We start from the raw sequence: 22774 nt of genomic DNA on the forward strand, positions 1-22774 counted from the left end.
TATGGATTTTCCCAGCAGACTATTTGATCGATCAAATCTGCAGAGACTCAAGTTCTAAATAGATTCCTTTTTGATAGAATTTGTCCCAAAATCAATAGCATGTATCGATCAACCTAATTAATCTTCTTTGCACAAGTGTATCAGCGCCAAGGAAACAAAGTGGCCGCTGCTGAGAGAAGAACAATGTCCAGAGTTCACAAACAGGTAAATTATAAAGGATTAGCGCAGAGTCCAAAAACAGAAGACGAGTCTTCAACAAAGAATAAGAGCAGGCAAATCTCCACCACAATAAGTATTGGGGTAACGGCACAGCTCTGCAATCATGGATACCCAGAAAAAGGAAAGAGGCTTACCAGCTGGTGACAACCCACTTTATAAGGTTGTATCAACGATTTGGTAGGACATCAGGAAGCAACAGTCTGTCCAGGATCCACCAATTCAGCAATGATTCATCTCACATATGGATATCAGTAGTAAACATAAAAAAAACCGGCAACTCTTAGTGTAAACCGTTTAATATAGAGTTTCCATAGTAAAAACAGCATAAAAAATAGCATAAAAACACAACTTACATACGGGGGCCATGCAATGGGAACCCCGAGAAAGTTGCACGTGTGTATGGGTCAGCAGTACAGTATAAAGGTGCCGCCTGTCTCCTTCCCAACTGGTTTCGCAAACTAGCGTCATCAGGGGATTGATTAATCTTCCCTTTATTGTTTTATTGTTTTTGCTCAATGATACATTCATTGCAGTATGTCAGAGCTAAAATCTAGGAACTATTGACCTTTTTTATCCCTTTCCTGCTCTCAGAAGCCATTTTCTGCTAGGAAACTGTTTTATAGTTGGAATTTCTTATCAGTGAGGGTCACACTGTAGTCACTTCCTGTCTGAGTCAGGACTGAGTCAGCCACTTACATACCTGATTTTTAACTCTTTCAGGCAGAGAAAGAAAAAAAAGGAACACCGCATAGTTTTTTGTGTGCTGGGCACTGTACATACATATGCCTATCTCATGTCACATGTCACCTCGGGTATCCTTTAAGGCAGGTGCTGCTTGGAAGTACTCAAACTACTAAGGTTTTTTTTGATACATTAACACTTATGTCAAGCCAAGTCAAACTAAAGAGATTGTGTCATGTACAGCCATGGATTCTTCATCTTTACAGTGTAAAAAGGAAAATGATCAAAGCCTAGCTCTATGCAGGCACGGCACTGCACATACAAGTTTATCTCATCACATCACATCACTTCAGATACCTTTTAAAGCACAACACTAATGCCTAGTACACACAATGAGATTTTATGGCAAATTTACTGCCAGAACAATTATTTCCAAAAGGTCCAATCTGATTTCCGATCGATTTTGCATTCACTTTTATGAAAGAGAAAAAAAACGGCCGGAAAATCAATCGGAAATCAGATCGGACCTGTTGGAAATAATCGATCTGGCAGTAAATCTGCCAGAAAATGTAATCGTGTGTACCAGGAATTAGACATTTTCTAGATATAGATATAGTGGCTGGATGGTGTAATGGTTAAGGGCTCTGCCTCTGACACAGGAGACCAGGGTTCGAATCTCGGCTCTGCCTGTTCAGTAAGCCAGCATCTATTCAGTAGGAGACCTTAGGCAAGTCTCCCTAACACTGCTACTGCCTATAGAGCGCATCCTAGTGGCTGCTGCTCTGGCGCTTTGAGTCCGCCAGGAGAAAAGCGCAATATAAATGTTCTGTGTTTGGTTGTTTGTTTGATATGAAAAGGCATTGCAGAGCCCATTTGTGCCTGTGCAGAAGCTCTTTAATTAGCATATGTAAGAAACCTATGTAAGAAATATATTTATTTAATATTATTAAATGAACTGGTCAGGAATCCAGGCTCTGGCCATCTCCTGCATCATGGACTGTCGTTGCTATAAACTGAAATTGATATACCGTATATTCCGGCGTGTAAGACTACCCCCCAACTTTTCCAGTTTAAATATAGAGTTTGGGATATACTCGCCGTATAAGACTACCCCCTCTTCCAACGCACTCCAAATTAAAAAATAAAATAAATCATGATATACTGGTGCTATGTATGATGAACAGATCCTGGTGCTGTACTGTATGTGGTACCCAGTATATAGGAGACTGGTTGTGTTGGTCAACTCTCCCTAAATGGATTGGTCAGCTCTCCTGTCTACCTGTTTATCAGAGCGGTATGGAAGAATAGATTGCGCTGTGCCCATAAAACACGCCTCTTTCACCCTTCCGGCCCACCTTGTATCCCATTTACCTCCTTCTCTGCCTCTCAGATCTTACACATGTGCGCCTGCACCGCTTTACTGCAGTCCTCAGCGGCGAGATCTGAGAGTCAGTAACAGGATAGGGCGTATCACCCGGCATTAATGACATCCGGCGTATAAGATGACCCTTGACTTTTCAAGGGTTAAAAAGTAGCCCTATACGCCAGAATATACAGTATTTCACATTGGCACTGAAAGTTCCATTTATCAGTAATAAATGGAACAGATCTAAATGGATTGTATACAAAGCAATAGGATCTATTCACATAAGACTGTTTGGAACAGGTCAGTTCGGACCATTTCGGTGAGCAGAACAAGTCTGGGTACTGTACAACTCTTTAGAATCAGCCAGACAAAGCAGATTGACAGATTCAATACTAGCTTATGAGAACGGACAGTGTTTGTTCTGACTAGGCTGATACTCACCTGTTGCCTTTCCATTCATGTTCTCCGCCACTGCTGCTGCTGTCCACTCAGGTTCCTGCATACTAGAAACACTGGTATACAATTCCCAGAACCCAGCAAAAGCATCAGGCTACAATTGGTTTGCAATCGCCCAATGGGAATCCACCATCCCAAAGGAGGATTCTCATTGGTTCACTGAGTAGTGGACCAATGAAAATCCTACCTGGTGCTAAGGGAAGATTCCCATTGGTGTTATGAAAAACAACAGGGGGCTGATGCTTCTGATGGGGTTCTCAGAAATGTATATTAGGGTTTCACAAATGTGCAGAGGACCCAACCGATGGCGGTGGAACGCAAATGTGACGACAGGTACCAAGCGAGTGGAGACGTGAAAACAGAATGGAAAAACTGAGGCCATAGTCTCAGACTGATCAGTTTAAAACGGAACAGGTTTTTTTTAATCCGGTACGGTGTTAAACTGGCCTTACACATAAGCAACTTATTTTTTTTTAACACAAATTTGGGGAATTATGGCCCGCACATACACCTGACCTTTGAATGCAAGTTGTGAGGACTGCAGTAATTTGCCCGTACCTTGAGGGTACGTCATCACCGTGGAAAAGTCTAGTAGGGAATTTGTGTAAATATTTTTGCTGAAGCTAACACCCTCCTTTACTGTACCAGTTTTGAATGGAAGTTGCGTAATTTGCCCGTTTTTCGGGCTCTGCACATCTATGCAGGTAGTTATTTTGGTGCAGCCTCTGGAAGCGCTGCCAATCTCTCCTGCTGTGCAACACGCTCGACAAAGTGAACCTCCAGACTAAAACTCTACTCCACAGCACTGTAAAGGCTTGGTGTTTCTTTAACAGTTTCACAGCATCAGAACTTTATTTTTCTTACCAAAGCTTCATTTTTAGCTGCACAGAAGCTAAACTCCACCCCATCAAAGAAAACTGCCCGGGCATTTTTCCACTGATGCCGTGCAAAGCATGAAGGGATTCTGATGATGATTTTTTTTCTGGTGTGGTAAGAATAACACAGATGGGGAGATCTTCACCAAGCTCCAATCCCTGCCCATCAATACTCAAAGACACACACACACACACACACACACACACACACACACACACACACACACACGTGATGAAACAGTTAGGTAGGAGGTTTGAGGATAATAATTTTATTGCACACAGGAAAAGACTATGCGTTTTGCGGGACCTGCGCGCTTCCTCAGGTGTACAGTACAGTGTCTTATGCAGCTGCATTGCAACATTCCATTTCAAACATCGGCAGAAAACTTTTCAAAAACTGATCCAACTACCACCACCAAGCCATGCAACTTATAGTTACACAGCCATCGAGTCCTCGACGCTCGTCCTCCCCACATGACATCAGTATAAAAGATGTCTTTCTAGTTGAACTTTTGAACAATCATGACAAAGGATAAACATTCATTTTGAGGCTAGCACTGTAGGTTAATGATTATGTTCCTCTCACTGCGAGAGGATAACCTTCGTATTAGGGGTCATGTAAGGTTATCTGCAAAGCTTAATCACATTTTAAATTGCTAAATTGTATGTGCTTCTAGGAGCAGACACCACTGTGCTGAAAGTAAACATGCAGATGTGCAGGCTTTAATAAGCAGAACAACAGTATCTTGAGCCTCATGATACTTGTCAAGTTGGTAAAGGGAATTTGAAGTGAAAATAAACTTATGATATAATGAATTGTATGTGTAGTACAGCTAAGAAATTGAACCTTAGTAGCAAAGAAAAGCGTCTCATATTGTTTCCAGTGCAGAAAGGGTTAAAAAAAACTTCAGTTATCCTTGATTTGTGCAAATTCCCCTGGGCTTTCTAATGCTGGGCATACATGGCTCGTTTCTTCTTATCAATCGAGCCGCTGATGGCTCGATTAATAATTTCCGACAGGTCCGATTGCCCGCCGGATCGATTCCGCGCTCAATACCGGCGGGCAGAATAAAAAAACCGAAGTGCTGATTAGAAAGCGCCTGCGGGGACGAGCGGGAATCGATCCGCACGCACTAGCAGTGACGCGCCGGCGTCGAGCCGCTGGCTCGATACTGGCGCACTATCTAGCCGTGTATGCCCAGCATAAAGGTGGCCATACACTTGTCAGATTAGCAGCAGATAGATCATCAGATAAATTTCTGATCTGATGTGTTTAGGAACATTTTTTACTAGGAACAGATTCCCAATAGATTTCAGTTTGAAATCTATTGAAAAATCGATCTGATGGCATTTTTTTGCCATCAGATTTCCATTAGGGCCAATGCAAAATGATAAGCAATCTCAACAGATCGACCTAGATTTTCCAGCCTGCCAGATCAATTGAAATCGATCGAAATCGGCCGCAAATCGATCGATTGGTCAATCGATTTGCAATCGACCAATACATTTTGATCGATCGGCCAAAAATCGGCTGAGTATATGGGCCCCTTAAATCTCAAAACATGCCGTTAACTCTGTTCTGTGGGGTCAATCGGTATCTTATAGCAAAGTTTTGGAAACGTCCCCTAGCATCTACCTCTTGGTTGCTGCAAAAGATGTGGTGGGTATACCACAAGGAACAAATTTCCCACAACTTAAAGGACACTGTGCACATTTTCAATCAGGTCTGGGCTCCTTGGATTGTTAGGTACCTTCTGGGCCAACCCTCTAGTTCTGCTCATACAGTTCCTACCCAATCATGAATGTACAGGGAGTGCAGAATTTTAAGGCAAATGAGTATTTTGACCACATCATCCTGTTTATGCATGTTGTCTTACTCCAAGCTGTATAGGCTCAAAAGCCTACTACCAATTAAGCATATTAGGTGATGTGCATCTCTGTAATGAGAAGGGGTGTGGTCTAATGACATCAACACCCTATATCAGGTGTGCATAATTATTAGGCAACTTCCTTTCCTTTGGCAAAATGGGTCAAAAGAAGGACTCAGAAAAGTCAAAAATAGTGAGATATCTTGCAGAGGGATGCAGCACTCTTAAAATTGCACAGCTTCTGAAGCGTGATCATCGAACAATCAAGCGTTTCATTCAAAATAGTCAACAGGGTCGCAAGAAGCGTGTGGAAAAACCAAGGCGCAAAATAACTGCCCATGAACGGAGAAAAGTCAAGCGTGCAGCTGCCAGGATGCCACTTGCCAGCAGTTTGGCCATATCAGAGCTGCAACATCACTGGAGTGCCCAAAAGCACAAGGTGTGCAATACTCAGAGACATGGCCAAGGTAAGAAAGGCTGAAAGACGACCACCACGGAACAAGACACACAAGCTGAAATGTCAAGACTGGGCCAAGAAATATCTCAAGACTGATTTTTCTAAGGTTTTATGGACTGATGAAATGAGAGTGAGTCTTGATGGGCCAGATGGATGGGCCCGTGGCTGGATTGGTAAAGGGCAGAGAGCTCCAGTCTGACTCAGACGCCAGCAAGGTGGAGGTGGAGTACTGGTTTGGGCTGGTATCATCAAAGATGAGCTTGTGGGGCCTTTTCCGGTTGAGGATGGAGTCAAGCTCAACTCCCAGTCCTACTGTCAGTTTCTGGAAGACACCTTCTTCAAGCAGTGGTACAGGAAGAAGTCTGCATCCTTCAAGAAAAACATGATTTTCATGCAGGACAATGCTCCATCACACGCGTCCAAGTACTCCACAGCGTGGCTGGCAAGAAAGGGTATAAAAGAAGAAAAACGAATGACATGGCCTCCTTGTTCACCTGATCTGAACCCCATTGAGAACCTGTGGTCCATCATAAAATGTGAGATTTACAAGGAGGGAAAACAGTACACCTCTCTGAACAGTGTCTGGGAGGCTGTGGTTGCTGCTGCACGCAATGTTGATGGTGAACAGATCAAAACACTGACAGAATCCATGGATGGCAGGCTTTTGAGTGTCCTTGCAAAGAAAGGTGGCTATATTCAACAACAACAACAACAAATAACATTTGTAAAGCGCTTTTCTCCCATGGAACTCAAAGCGCATAAGCATTGCTCCGACTATCGTGGTACAGAGGAAGAATTTTATAAGTCTGGAAATGCCAGGCTAAACAGGTGGCTTTTCAGTCTGGATTTGAATAGCTCCAGGGATGGTGCTGTCTTTACTGGGTGTGGCAGGGAGTTCCAAAGAGTAGGGGCAGCATGACAGAAGGCTCTATCTCCAGATTTTTTGAGGTGCACTCTGGGAGTGACCAAATTTATAGAACTTGCTGATCTGAGGTTGTGAGAGGTGTGGTGCAGCTTCAGCAGGTCCTTTATGTATCTAGGGCCCAGATTGTGCAGGGATTTGAATGTCAGCAGTCCAACCTTGAAGAGTATTCTCCATTCTACTGGTAGCCAGTGCAGTGAGCGAAGGATAGGAGTAATGTGACAGTGGCGAGGCTGGTTTGTTAGCAATCTGGCAGCAGCATTCTGCACTAATTGAAGGCGACGCAGGTCCTTTTTAGGGAGGCCAGCATAAAGGGCATTGCAGTAGTCCACCGTGATGTGATGAAGACGTGGACTAGGGTTTGAAGATCCTCTGGGGGAATCAGATGTTTAATCTTTGCAAAGTTCTTCAGATGAAAGAAGGAAGATTTAACTACAGATGGAATTTGGTTTCTGAAACTCAATTCCCCATCGATTAGTACTCCAAGGCTGCGCACAAGGTTGGAGCTGTTTATGTCTGAATTCCCAATCCTGATTGGTGTTGCTTTAGGATAGAGCTGTTTTGATGGCGAGTGTTGGCTTTGGACAAACAGGACCTCAGTCTTGTCAGCATTCAATTTCAACCAGTTATCGTTCATCCATGCCTGTAGCTCAGCTAAGCAAGAGTTTATTTTTGGGTTAGGGTCTGTTCCACCAGGTTTGAAGGACAGGCATAGCTGTGTGTCATCTGCGTAGCAGTGGTACGTCAGGCCATGACGTAGAATAAGTGTACCGAGTGGCAACATGTAGATTGCAAACAGCAGAGGGGATAGGATTGATCCTTGTGGCACTCCAAATTGTAGAGGTGCAGGTTTGGACATTATAGGACCTAGGGATACTCTCTGTGTTCTGTCAGTCAGGAATGATCTGAAACACTGGAGGACTGATCCACTGATGCCACAGTACTCCTGCAGTCTGTTAAGCAGGATTTCATGGTCAACTGTATCAAAAGCTGCTGAGAGATCCAACAGGAATAGCATGGAGCATTCCCCTCTGTCCCTTGCCATGAGCAGGTCGTTGCAGACTTGCATGAGGGCTGTTTCACAGCTGTGGTGTTTCTTAAAGCCAGATTGTAGAGGGTCCAGGATGTTGTTTGACAGCCTGGTTTCAAGTTGCCGATAGATAAAATTATTCCTCAAAAATACAACTTGCCTAATAATTCTGCACTCCCTGTATATAAGCTCCACTCTGCGCGCATGCATTGGAATACTTCTCTAACTATCTCTACAGTATGTGCTTGTTATACCCGACCATGGAATCCATTGCCGACAGTTTATTTATAGTGTACAGAGTATACCAGTATTCTATACCTGTTTCTCTGGTGTTCGTGTATGTGCGTTATGGTGATTTAATGGTTGCATAGTCTGTATACCGCTTAGTACTGATCTAAAAATTTAATAAAAACTTTCGTAAAAAAACGCTTCAGTTATCTAAGCAAAAGAGCTGCTCTGAGCTCTACGGCCCAACTTGGGTCAGAGGCCGTCCTATTTTCTGAAACACTTATACATTAAAGAAACACATAAAAACAGCTTCAGCTAAGTTTTTACTGCAGGGGAGTTCAAAGGGTTACTAGCTCTGCTCTGCTTCATAGTTTAAAATACAGAGTGTTTGTAATTGCAAATATGACAGAATGATGCAATGTTTATACTATAGAACTGAAAATAAAAACATGAGACTCTTTTCTTTGCTACTAATGTTCTATTAATTATCAGTACTACACATACAATTCATTATATCAAAAAAAATTGTACGCTTCAGTTTCCCTTTAAAATGTGTGTCCAACTGAGTGAGGTAAGGTGTGTAAGCTATGACCATCCTCTTCTTACCTCCCTTAGGTCCCTTAAGTAACCTGAGACATCAAGCAGGGCTAGAAAGATCAGGGCATGACTGGGCGAGCCCTAGGAGGGACCGACCAGGAACATTCAGCTACCTGGTGTAAATAAAAGGTGGAGTGCCTGAGGGGTATCTTCCCCCAGGCAATATAAGGCATGGCAGGAAAACTTTCTCTGTCTTTACCTGAATAGGATACAGCCAACTCTATGGTCACTGGATACAGGACACTCTCACAGGATCAAGGGATGGTAAGTGTTTGTTATTTTTTCTCACTACAGTAGATTCTCTTTGTATTAAACTTCAAGGGACCAAGCCAACTAAGTCCTATGGCAAAAGTCCTACTGCAGAATCATCCATACATGGCATATTCCCTCCAGCTGCATGGGCAGGCCCTAAGGACCTAGTTTCCTTTATGTCAGTTTCCATCCCAGAGTTACTACAAGGAGATGCTACTGTATTCAGCTAGCCTTTACCCTGTACAATGTCACTCCTTGAAGAATAAAAGCAGAGGTTTGTCAAGGTAGAAAGGGGGTGGAGTAGCCATATGTCCCTGCTGGTTAGAACAAAGCCACATGTTAGGAGGAAGAAACAGTTATACAAAACAATGGTTAGCATTTATTTAGTATCCAGAAAAGTTGTAAAGCAGAATGATGCTAATTACTGGCTAATGAATTACTTCACTTCAACTACATCACTTCACAATTTCATTAAAGCAGTCAGTCAGAATACTCATACACACATATATGGTGTATGTGTGGGGGTGGGTAGGTATTTACTCCTTACTTGCTTGTTTGTTGTATTTGTGAAGCACCAGCGGATTGCGCAGTCCTGAGGTATGCGTAGGGGTACGCGTATGCGGGTGTTTGGGCAGACGTATGTGTGTGGATGTACATGTGTATGGGTAGAGAAATATATAATAAAAAATTGGGAATTTAGTCAAATGTATAGAGGCTTGTGTGGGTGTATGTCCTCATATGTAGGTTTATACGTGTGTGTACTGTAGGTGTGTATGCATATGTGTGTAAAGTTTACCTAATATACCTTCGTGGTACGGTCCTAGTAAAGCACTCTCCAGCATGCAGTTAAACTTACACTTAAAATGAGCAGAATTACCCATAAGAGGACTGCATCATATGGTACATCCAGTATAACTGCTGGTCATTGCAGGGTATAGATTATATTGGATTGCCAGAAAAAGCAATGAGGATCGCATCATACAATATATGTCTTATATACACTCATTACTACATTATATGTACATTATATACCCAGAGTATACGGTGAATACAGTATAAACATCACTGATTTGATTTTGGGATCTTGGTAAGTCCCCCCCACCCCTCCTCCCGTATTGATCAGTGACCTTCCCTCAGCAAATATTTCAGAAACTAAGGAAAAAGGAGCCATGATGGCCCATCTTATTTAGAATTCTCAATATTCAAAACAAAAGTGGGCACTGTGCTCACGGTAATGTCTTACTACAGTATAAATGCGTTATACGCTACAAAAATGACCGTCACATCAACGGGCACAATTACAACAACCCCTCTATGTAAAGGGGATATTACTTTACACATATGAAGTATTTACCGGCTCAGGATCATTTAAACATTACACGATGGGCCGGTATAGTTGGTTATATGCATCGAACCATATATCTGTAAGAAATCCAAACTTACTTCCATCCACGCCTGGCAGAGCACTAGCTGCAGGTCGGGGGTTAGGGCAGCATCAGATTACAAAGTTGGAATTGGATTTCTTTTCTATATGCATCCAAACCCTCCAGAGCACTAGCCGCAGGGGGAAGGGGAAAAAGCGATGGCACGGTTTAAAAAAATAAGTAAATTAAAAAAAATAAAATGAAATAAATCGAAAGATGGGAACGCTAGCTGCGGGAAAAGGGGGGTAGGGCCATGTCATGTCACAAACAGGGATTAGTTTCCCATATGCACCTAATCTCAGCAGAGCAGTAGCTGCAGGTAAAGGGTAGCAAGATGAGGGCTCTGGTGCCCATTATACATACATATACCCACACTTGGCAGAGCAGTAGTTGCAGGTAGAGGGGTACAAAGATGGAAGTCTGAGCCGCATTCTGTTTGAGGGCGGGCATTCGTACTGGTAGCGGCAAGCACCAATGATGGTCCGTGACAATGCCGGCCTGGACGACATTGAAACGAGAAGTACACACCGGTGCTTGGCGAATGGAAGAAGGCATTTTATGCTAGTAGTGCATAGTGCTGGTTATGATATATGGGTGCCATGGAGGAACGTAATGGCACAATGATTTCTGGGTCATTAAACTAGATGGCTTTAGGGTAGGTCATCGACTGGTTAATGGCACCATTCTCGTCACTGGCGAGGTTTTAGTGGCATAAAGTTTAATGGGTGTCACTGGCAAGGGTTAGTGGCACAAGGTTTTAGCGCAAGCCGGTGGTTGGTACGGTGACATTCACGAAGAGGAAAGGCATTGCCATGGGACCTGTCAGAGCGCAGTTACACAAGTTATTCTTATTGTTTAATGCAGGTTAATTTAATTTTGTTCTAGATTGTATTATCTTAAATCTGCATTAAAGCTGTGGCCTTTAAACTCCAATTGGGTGTCATGGCTTTATTTCAGGTAAATGGTAGGTCCATCCTGTATGGGCCCTGCCTGGTCATGCACTACATGTTCTTCAAAACTATTTTCGAAGCGCATGCATTTTACTGACCGCAAAGGTATCAATTATCAACTGCGGTGGTATACAAGTAAAATTGGCGCCGGCAGACTTGGGCGCAGGATACAGCGGATATATGGCTTATCCTGCTGCGGCACAAGTTCCCAGCGACGTTAATTACTATTTCCCCTCCAGGTCCACGTGGATAGTGGGAAATTATGTAATTCAGCTTCCAGCTATTGCTGGCGGACAAATTACATTGGTTTAAAAGTAACTTCAGCTCCGTCTTCTGACGGCGATGAAGTTACTCTCTGTGCACTAAGATATAGATATATATATTTCTTATTACGGTCTTGCCCCCACGGTCTATTAGGTCTATGGTGGCGCCGGCTGCGCCTAAATCTCCTGCGCTCCAATTGACGTGTTTGCTGTGGTGCCCTGTACAGAGTGGTGCAATCTGTTTTATGACCCAATCACAATCATAGTGCACACTTCATTTTGCCTGCGTTTGTGATTGGGTTGAATGAATTGGAACACATGCAAAATCGCATGGCAAATACAGCGCTGTGAAATTTGCTATGCCACCTCCCATTTGAAAAAAAACAAAAAAAAAAATCTTTCCTATGATTTTCTATCAAGTATATGCCATGGAGGCAGACTTGGGTTCTGTGTCCATAGTAGTTATATATTTGCTGTAGAGATAAATGATTATAACCTGATACCAATGTACTGAAATGGCCATGAACTATAGACCACAACATCATTTACAGTATCCTAAAAACAAAATTGCTCACAAGCTAAAAATAATGGAGAACTGCTATAAACCTGCACTGACAGCAGCTAAACATGTGACTGCATTCTGAATACAGCAAGGGATTTCCATTATTGTAGAAGTTCAGCTCAGACCGGTTTTGAAGAAGCAATGATGGAATGAACTCATGACTTTCCTATTTACTATGTATCAACATTTCCCATATGTTGGCGAGTCAAACATTAGGGCCCGCATGCAAGTCAACTTTTCTCTTACGATTTCTCCCAGGTGAGATTTTCACAACTTGTCATAAAATGCATTTTAAGACAACAGCAAGCAAGACAATACTCAGAATAACATTTTTCACCAACTTTTAGGTTCTTTTTCAATTGTAAAATGCTGAAAAGTTAGCTTTTAGAGAAGATAAAAATTATGTCCTAGGAGATAATTCCGGTGAAAAGGTTAATTGCATATGGGCCTAAATTCTACCGCTTTTTGCAGAGAGCAACCACAGACGTGCAATAGCCACCGTCCAACGTGATCTTTCACAGGTAGAAAGACAACTGAATGCCTGTAGGCGCTTTAGGCTTCCATGGGAACTCCTGCGTTTAAAGTGGACCTGAACTCTTACACAGGACAGAAGGAAAACAGAGAATGCACCATGTACATATTTAAAGAGTTTAACCTGTCTGGTTCCCCCTCATGTGTCTATTCACAAGTTGTAATTTGACCTCTCAGCTGTGTCAGCTGGCAGCCTCGGCAGGGCTGCTAATTTGTAAACACAGGATGTTAACTCTGCTTCAATGAAAGAAGGAAGTAGACTGAGTTCTGAGTTCAGGTCCACTTTAAAAAAAAAAAAAAAATCTAGCCAAGCCAATCATTCGTTAATATGTATCATCAATGTAAGGTGGTGCTGAAGCCCTGATTATCCTTCTTGGGTCAACCCAAAGTGTGAGACCTATGGAAGCTGTCAGAGATAAAGAGAGCACAAAGGAAAAAGAGTTAAGGCTCATACACACGTCTGCTTTTTCCAAACAACTGGTCGTTTGGACGTCAAATCGGGCGTGTACAGTCGGTCATTCAGCTGATAACGCCGTTTTTGACGGATCCACCTGGCGGATCCGTCAAAAACCAGCGTTATCAGCTGAACTTCCGACTGTACACACGCCCGATTTGACGTCCAAACGACCGGTTGTTTGGAAAAAGCCGACGTGTGTATAAGCCTATAGAAGCAAAGAAAGGAAAAGAGACAAATCTGCACTACCCATTACACATTGGTTTTAGTTGTACCCCGAAGCCACCCAGTGTAATGCCCAGCTAAAAGATTGTTGTTACCATGAGCTACTTCATTGTCCCTCTCTGCTTTAAAAACTGCATGGACCCTCTTGTGCCAATCATCAAAGGCTAATTCTGGGAATACACTGTTCGTTTTTTAGCTGATTAGATGATTCGATAGATAATGTCCGACATGTCTGATCTCCTTTTCGATTCTTTTGCCGCTCGATTTCTGATGGAAGTGAATGGAAAAAGATAAGAAAAACGAGTGGAAAATAATAGAATCGACTGCAGAATCAAGTGGCAAAAAGATCAAGAGCAGAAACTCACGGCAGAAATGAACCATGTACTCCCAGCATTAGATATGTGTACCCTGCCAGTGACTGGACAGTGTGCTGGTTAAGGGCTCTACCTCTGGCACAGGAGACCTGGGTTCAAATCTAACCTCTTCCTGTTCAATAAGCCAGCACCTATTCAGTAAGGAGTCCTTGGGCGAGGCCCCCTTAAGGGCCCTTTTCCACTAGCAATCACAAACACCAGCGATTGCGATATTTCATTAATTCTGTTATGCGATTGAGATTTTTCATTTGCATTGCATTATCACTCTAAAAATGGTTCTGGAAAGCGATTGCGATTTCCAACTCAAATCACTATAGTGTATAGAAGTACTTCTCATGATTTCTATGATAAAGTAACCCTAGCGATTTAAAAATCACTAGCGAATTGTGATTTTGCGATTCAGCTGTGTTGTGGTAAAAGGCCTTAATGGTGCCCATACACAGTACAATAAAAAAAAAAAAAACATTTGAGTTTCACGTTTATACAACTAAAACGATCGAATCAAATGAAAGGCGAAAATCTTTTTTTCGATCAAGAAAAACAAATTATCCCGATTTTTTATTTTTTATTATTTATAAAAAACGATTTGACATGTTGGAAAAATCTTTATATTTGATCTATCGGAATAATCTAATAAAATAATCTAATCGAAAAAAATGAAAAAGGTTAGGCATCGGTTCAGTGGGAGAATACGTGTATCTGAGAAAAAAAAACCTCAATGCGGCTTTTTTCCCCCTCTGTGTGGTTTTTGCATAGATGCACTACCAGTAATGTAAAGACAATCAGATTATTTCCACCCGAGATCCGCATCACTTCTGGGTCAGGATCACAAAGACCTCCCTCTCCAAGTTGGGTGGACACCACCTCTCATTGGTGTAGGCCACAAATAAAGAATGTATAACCCTCGTAAAGCTGGCTGATCGGTGAAGTCTGCCCACCAATTATCATGATCAGTATGCTTTCTGAGCATGCATTCATTTGTACTTACTTATCAGAAACATGAACAGGCTATTTATACATCAACCATGGATGAACAGCCACTATGGAGGTGCCCCTTATGCCTTGATTCCCATATTCAGGTACAATTACCATTATTACACAGTTTCCCTTTGCACTGGTTAATATTCTTCAGGACATATTTATTGTAGGAGGGAAGTTCTCCTCCTCCCCATCGCCTCCATCCTGGTACAATGCGCTTTTCTTTACCTGGTACCACTAGTACGTATTATTTTCATCCTGTATCACTCAGCCCTTGGATTTATTATTTAGCAATTTCTTTACCATTTCTATAGAAATTTAAAAATTACATTTTATTATGCTTTGTCATATGTTCTGATATATTTTCGCCACCATGGGCGGCATTGTTATAAACGGCAAATAGCAACTACAGGTGGATTACGTCTGCTATTTTATTGGGCGCCTCCAGGCACCCAAATTACAGTTAATAGCCCCTTTTAACATTGTCACCTGTGGTGCAGTTTTTTAACATTACTTGACCTGATGAAGTGGATGTAATTATTGACCTGATGAAGTGGATGTTATGGTCCATGAAATGACAGACGCTGTTTTTGTGGCTACATGGACTTGAGTCTTTTTGGAGGAGAGTCCAACCCCTCCCCCCACCCTCCACCCCCTTTTTATATCTCAACTATTTTACTTTGCAGGGTCTAGCATTAGTGTCAATCATTTACCACTGGTTATGAAAGGAAAACCGTTTCATGTTGCCCAGGGACGGTATTAGATAAAACACACATTTTCATACTGTATTGACCGTAAAGTTTCAACATTTACAGTCCCTATATTGTGGGACCCCTGGGGAGTCTGAGCCTTAGGCAACTGCATAGATGGACTAGTGGAAACTGCCTAATGTTGCCAGCAAGGTTACAGTATGCAAATAATGTTATGTTAATGGGAGCGTTATGGTGTGAGAACAGTTAAATAATATCAGAAGGGGCACAGCACCAGAACACTACCATGAAACGACCAATTATGATAGGGCCTAGCAACACCACCAATGAGAAGTGTCTATGGATGCCCATTAAGGAGCATGGAAATTAAAAACTAAATGCTTTCCCATGAATAACTACTCAAAGTTTACTTTGCCTTCTAAACCGTGTTACGCTACTAATATGGAACCAAAAGAACAGCACACCTTTTTGTGGAGTAATGCTGGTGCAGGAACATATTTACATATTTTGTCTGTTTATGCCTTGATAAAGGGGACCTGTTCTAGGCCCCGAAACGATCGTCGGTTGGACGATAGTATGTTGTATATGTTACGCATTGCGACTATAAAACCATATTGTACCCTGAAGTCTGTGTGCAGACCCATCTCTTGTGTATTTGATTATACGCTACCAATATGGCCATTCAGCTTTTTTACCAAAAAAGCAACAACTGCAGACTAAAATCTCAACAAGAAATGGCAGCAGCAGAGGCTCATAATTAAAATACCATAAAACTGAGTACAGCAAGCTTGATCCTACCTGTTCTTCTCTCTCTTTGGCTTTTTTCTGGAAACATGAAGAATGGAGGTCTCGGGTTGGTACCACTGACATCTGATGCATTTTCATCACAGCTTCCTTGCTTAGTCTTGTCCACAAGAAGTACTTCCATTACTTCCCATATTGAAGTTTTGCTTTGACTTCTGCAGTAAAAAATGAATAAGCATTAGAGTCATGAACTGCACGTTTATCAGTTCCCAACAATGTGTAGTCAGGCCTCAATTCTAAAAAACAAAAAAACAAAACATTAATTCTAAGCTCTGAACTCCTTGAACTCTATGTGTAACATACCGTATACTGTATATAGTATGTAGGAAGGAAACTTTAAACGGAGCTGCTATTTACTTGATTAAAAAGGAAATGTTGCAACCAAGGTACTGCAAACTTAACCACTTAACCCCCCCAGTGCTAAATTTCTCCGTCCCTCAGCGCACCGCTTCACCCCCAGGGACGGAGAAAGGCGCACTTGTTTGTTTACTGGCTGGGAGTGGGCGGGGAATTCGCACGCACACTCCAGCCAGCCCGCACAGCAGGTGACTAATTGGACTTTAGGAACAAGCGTTCCTAAATCCAATTAGCCTCGCCGATTGCGAATAGAATGAAGACGGCTTCAAACAGAAGCAGTCTTCATTCAGAACAATGAAAAATAAACAAACGTGCAGCGCGCGATCGATCGCACACACACACACCCCCCAGCTCTGCAGTCCAATGATTGGTTATGGGGACCCCAGTCCCCAATAACCAATCATATTACAGAAAAAAAAAAAGAATGGCAGCAGCGCTGAAAGGTAAAAATCGCGCTGGTGTTTCAGGGGTAAAACTCCTCAGTTGTGAAGTGGTTATGTATGACCACATTTTATTTCCAGCTAATAAAGATGCCCATACATCTAGCAATGCATGGGCAGATCGACCATGAGATAGATCTCGCTCTGATCGAATATGATCAGAGCGAGATCTGTTGCCTGACCATGCACCGCAGACCAATTGCCGATTGATTTCAGAATTCATTCAATCCAGAATCAGCCTAGAGGCGACCCCCCCAGTGTAAAACAAAATGTCCCCCCAGGTGCCTGTGCTCTGTAAATTCTCACCTCACATCTACGTCCACTGTCACCGCCATACCCTAGTGCCACATGATAGGCACTTGCAGTAATGTGGGTGTCAGTGGAGAATGCTTGGAGTTGCTCCAGCAGGACAGGTGAGAATTTACGGATTACAGGCACTGGGGGTGATATTTTACACTTGAAAGGGGGGGGGGGGGAATAGCAGCCTGGGGAGGTCCATCATGTACACATTGGTCGTCCCGATATTGAACGCCACTACCACCATGCACCCGATCAAGCACTTTCAACAATGCTTTTCCAGCATGTCCGATTAATGCATTCAACTGATTTTGGCCCACAAAGCGATCGAATTGTTAAGCAGGCGGACATGTTGGGGCACAGATTTTCATCTGATTTGATACCATAATTGAATCGGATGGTTGATCAAGCTGCAGAATCGCTAGAAGTATGGCTCTCTTAGTTCCACATTGTTACTGGACTGATTAGGGTGGACTTGGGCACTCACAGAAGAAGTTATAGTGTACCTGAGGCGACATGTGAACTGATGAGATAAACGTGTATGTACAGTAAAAACACTAATAACCAGGCCATTTTACTGGTTTTATTTTGCTGCCTGAAAGAGTTAATATCTAGGCATGTAAGTGGCAGCTTCTGTCTTGTCTGTACCTTGTCAGAAATATAGTAACCATCACTGATGAGCAAATTACAGCTATAAACGTTTTCCTGGCAGAATACCACTTCTGAGGGCAGGGTTGTGAAAAAACATGAACTACCCTTTTCCTAAGGGGCTGCCACTAAGCAGAGACAAAACATTCAATCTACTTTGGAAATGTTAAAACCATGAAATGTCTATAAAAAAAAAAAAAAAGGATTAATTCAATTTTTTATCTCATCAGTTGATTTTCATCTCGGGTTCACTTTACGAAGCGAGCAGCTGCACAGCGGAATATGGGGATAAATGTATTTGCCAACACAAGAGTTAAATGGTAAGCATTATTCCCCACATAGAGCAGCACTAAATTTCTTTATTGATTCATTTTGTGCTACATTGTGATGTCCGCAGAGAGCACACCCACGCTTCGGGTAAATGTTGCAGAGCTGATTAACCCGCTGGCGCTTTCTATCTGTAGAGAGACTTTAGAAGTGAGAACAAGGGCATAGCACAGCCATAGGAGGATGTCCTGGATTTATTGTACTGTACATCTTACTGCTGCATATTTACAGAGGCAACTGCAATCAAAACACCAATTACAGGTACATTTCAGCAACCCATCCTAGGCTAGGATGTTTGCCACCTAGTGGACAATTTAAACAACTAAAAGCTAGGTGTGCAGAATCTCCTAAGTGCCAGATTCTGGAAAACATTACTGATCCAGGCTCCCTGTGCTTGTTATGGTGTACAGCAACAGGAAACAGTGGTGTAGCAATAGAGGATGCAGAGGCTAGGACTTCAGAGGGGGCCATCAGTTGTAGCAGCGTTTCATTAGTGCTATGCTGCTGATGATCACCACTTTTTGAGCTGTGAATAGTGGTAATCATTTACAGACTGTTTCCTTACACTGCTGACTCCTCTGTGACACAGTGACAGTCCTAGGCAGGTTTTAGTGCTCCATATCAATTGTTATGATCAGGGATGGAGTAATAATTGTAATAAAACTGCAGCCCAACAAATTTAGGATGGAGCCCTTGTGCATATGCCTGGCTGAGCGAGTCATCTGCAGCTAAATGCAGATGTCAGCTCAGTGGAGAGAACGGGAGAGGCGCCCTCACTTTTGGATGAATGTGGCATGTATGGGAAACAAAGGCACATTCCCAAAACCCTTTATTTGTGACATCATATGAGCTAGGTGACATCAGAGCCAAGCAACACTCCTCTTGATGTCTGATGCCTACTTAATATTTAGGAAGTATAAAAATGAATCATTTCTACCTACATTGGAACCCAGTACCTGTAGTGAAAAAATGTGCCAGCTAGAGGGTACTTGTGTCAGGATGGGGAAGCCTCTGGATACGAATGAGGCTTCCCTGGTCCTCCTTGGCATCCTGATCCAGTGCTAGCACAACAAAGTTTGCCAACAAGCCCTTCCACCGCTGCAACCCCCGAACAGTGTGAACCTCGCACAGGCGGTGATTGAAGCTCAGGCTCTGGCGGAAATAGCAGAGCCCACTCGGGTCCGCTCTGCTGTGTAGGCTCAGACGGCTCGCGCTCGCGTAGTAGAGGAGACCTGATCAGGCTCAGCTATTTCCACCGGAGCCGGAGTGGCAACTATCCCTGCGTGAGGCTCACATATGCCAATATTTTGGAGGCCGTTCCTCTGGGGGAGCCAACGCTGGATTGGGGCTGCTGTGAAGAATGGAGGAAGCCTCATTAGGATCCAAAGGCTTCCCCCTTCTGAGGTAAGTACTAGTGTTGGGCGAACAGTGTTCGCCACTGTTCGGGTTCTGCAGAACATCACCCTGTTCGGGTGATGTTCGAGTTCGGCCGAACACCTGACGGTGCTCGGCCAAACCGTTCGGCCATATGGCCGAACTAAGAGCGCATGGCCGAACGTTCCCCGAACGTTCGGCTAGCGCTGTGATTGGCCGAACGGGTCACGTGGTTCGGACCCGAACGCGCTCTGATTGGCCGAACTGTCACGTGGTTCGGGTAAATAAATACCCGAACCACGTCATATCTCCGCCATTTGTCTGTGGGTTTAGCTTTGGGTAGGCAGGCAGGGTAGTTCGCGCTCCAGCCACGCTAGCCAGGGTCCCCCCTGTCATTGTGTCACTGCTGGGAACAGTAGTACACCGCTTGCTCAGCCACACTATATAGCATTCTGTTTACTGCCACTCTGTGTACCTCGCTCAGCCACACTATATAGCATTCTGTTTACTGCCACTCTGTGTCTGCTGGGAATAGTAGTACACCGCTTGCTCAGCCACACTATATAGCATTCTGTTTACTGCCACTCTGTGTACCTCGCTCAGCCACACTATATAGCATTCTGTTTACTGCCACTCTGTGTCTGCTGGGAATAGTGGTACACCGCTCGCTCAGCCACACTATATAGCATTCTGTTCACTGTTCTGTGTCTGCTTGGAATAGTGGTACACCGCTCGCTCAGCCACACTATATAGCATTCTGTTTACTGTTCTGTGTCTGCTGGGAATAGTGGTACACCGCTCGCTCAGCCACACTATATAGCATTCTGTTTACTGTTCTGTGTCTGCTGGGAATAGTGGTACACCGCTCGCTCAGCCACACTATATAGCATTCTGTTCACTGTTCTGTGTCTGCTGGGAATAGTGGTACACCGCTCGCTCAGCCACACTATATAGCATTCTGTTCACTGTTCTGTGTCTGCTGGGAATAGTGGTACACCGCTCGCTCAGCCACACTATATAGCATTCTGTTTACTGTTCTGTGTCTGCTGGGAATAGTGGTACACCGCTCGCTCATCCACACTATATAGCATTCTGTTCACTGTTCTGTGTCTGCTGGGAATAGTGGTACACCGCTCGCTCAGCCACACTATATAGCATTCTGTTCACTGTTCTGTGTCTGCTGGGAATAGTGGTACACCGCTCGCTCAGCCACACTATATAGCATTCTGTTCACTGTTCTGTGTCTGCTGGGAATAGTGGTACACCGCTCGCTCAGCCACACTATATAGCATTCTGTTTACTGTTCTGTGTCTGCTGGGAATAGTGGTACACCGCTCGCTCATCCACACTATATAGCATTCTGTTCACTGTTCTGTGTCTGCTGGGAATAGTGGTACACCGCTCGCTCAGCCACACTATATAGCATTCTGTTCACTGTTCTGTGTCTGCTGGGAATAGTGGTACACCGCTCGCTCAGCCACACTATATAGCATTCTGTTCACTGTTCTGTGTCTGCTGGGAATAGTGGTACACCGCTCGCTCAGCCACACTATATAGCATTCTGTTCACTGTTCTGTGTCTGCTGGGAATAGTGGTACACCGCTCGCTCAGCCACACTATATAGCATTCTGTTTACTGTTCTGTGTCTGCTGGGAATAGTGGTACACCGCTCGCTCATCCACACTATATAGCATTCTGTTCACTGTTCTGTGTCTGCTGGGAATAGTGGTACACCGCTCGCTCAGCCACACTATATAGCATTCTGTTCACTGTTCTGTGTCTGCTGGGAATAGTGGTACACCGCTCGCTCAGCCACACTATATAGCATTCTGTTCACTGTTCTGTGTCTGCTGGGAATAGTGGTACACCGCTCGCTCAGCCACACTATATAGCATTCTGTTTACTGTTCTGTGTCTGCTGGGAATAGTGGTACACCGCTCGCTCAGCCACACTATATAGCATTCTGTTTACTGTTCTGTGTCTGCTGGGAATAGTGGTACACCGCTCGCTCAGCCACACTATATAGCATTCTGTTTACTGTTCTGTGTCTGCTGGGAACAGTAGTACACCGCTCGCTCAGCCAGAGTATATAGCATTGTGTTTACTGCCACTCTGTGTACACCGCTCAGCCAGACTATATACCATTGTTTACTGACACTCTGTGTACACCGCTCAGCCAGACTATATACCATTGTTTACTGACACTCTGTGTACACCGCTCAGCCAGACTATATACCATTGTTTACTGTCACTCTGATTCTGCTGGGAACAGTAGTACACCGCTCGCTCAGCCAGACTATATAGCATTGTGTTTACTGCCACTCTGTGTACACCGCTCAGCCACACTATATAGCATTGCGTACTCTGCCAGTCAGTGTGTATATTGCTGGGATCAGTAATACTCCACTCACCGTCAACCACTATATGAGCTCAACATGAGTTCCCCAGAGACCTCCGCTGTGAGCAGCACTCCCAACAACAGCAACAGCCAACGCCCCACGCAAGCTATAACATCCACCCCAGCAGCCAGTGGTCAGCAGCAGCCCTCCCCGGAGGAGAACGTTGTGTCCATCAGTCCGTCGCCAGAGCGATTAATGAGGGCTGCCATTGAGGAGATGATGGGGCCTGATGTGGAGGAGGAGGTCTGGCTCAGGCCAGCATCCCAAGTTAATGTTGAGGACGATGAGGGGTCTGTGTCTGGGGATGTTGGGGTGGCAGAGGTGGTGGGTGGGTCAGACTCAGGAGAAGAGTTGTATGATGAGGATGATGATCGGGACCATCTGTATGTGCCTCAGAGTCCGACCCCGGAAAACATGTTGTATCGTGTGTTTAGGTACTAAAATCTGCGTTCCCTCCCAGTAGTGTTGGGCGAACAGTGTTTGCCACTGTTCGGGTTCTGCAGAACATCACCCTGTTCGGGGTGACTATATAGCAGACTATATAGCATTGTGTTTAATGCCACTCTGTGTACACGGCTCAGCCACACTATATAGCATTGTGTTTACTTCCACTCTGTGTCTGCTGGGAACAGTAGTACACCGCTCACCCGCCACTGTATAGCATTGTGCTCTGTGTCACTGCTGACAATAGTGGTACACCGCTCAC

General features: G+C 43.8%; 1 protein-coding gene across 2 annotated transcripts in view; it reads right to left on the bottom strand.

The window, feature by feature from the left end:
- The window catches only part of MARCHF8 (membrane associated ring-CH-type finger 8), a 355638-nt gene that overhangs the window by 190476 nt on the left and 142388 nt on the right, over nt 1-22774 (bottom strand). For both annotated transcript variants that reach the window (XM_068257609.1, XM_068257612.1), the window contains exon 2: nt 16221-16381. In XM_068257609.1, the coding sequence (XP_068113710.1) occupies nt 16221-16307 (87 nt within the window). In that variant the 5' untranslated portion in view covers nt 16308-16381. The remainder of the gene's footprint in view (nt 1-16220; nt 16382-22774) is intronic.

The sequence above is a fragment of the Hyperolius riggenbachi genome, chromosome 10 (genome assembly GCF_040937935.1).
Source record: "Hyperolius riggenbachi isolate aHypRig1 chromosome 10, aHypRig1.pri, whole genome shotgun sequence".
Taxonomy (NCBI): domain Eukaryota; kingdom Metazoa; phylum Chordata; class Amphibia; order Anura; family Hyperoliidae; genus Hyperolius; species Hyperolius riggenbachi.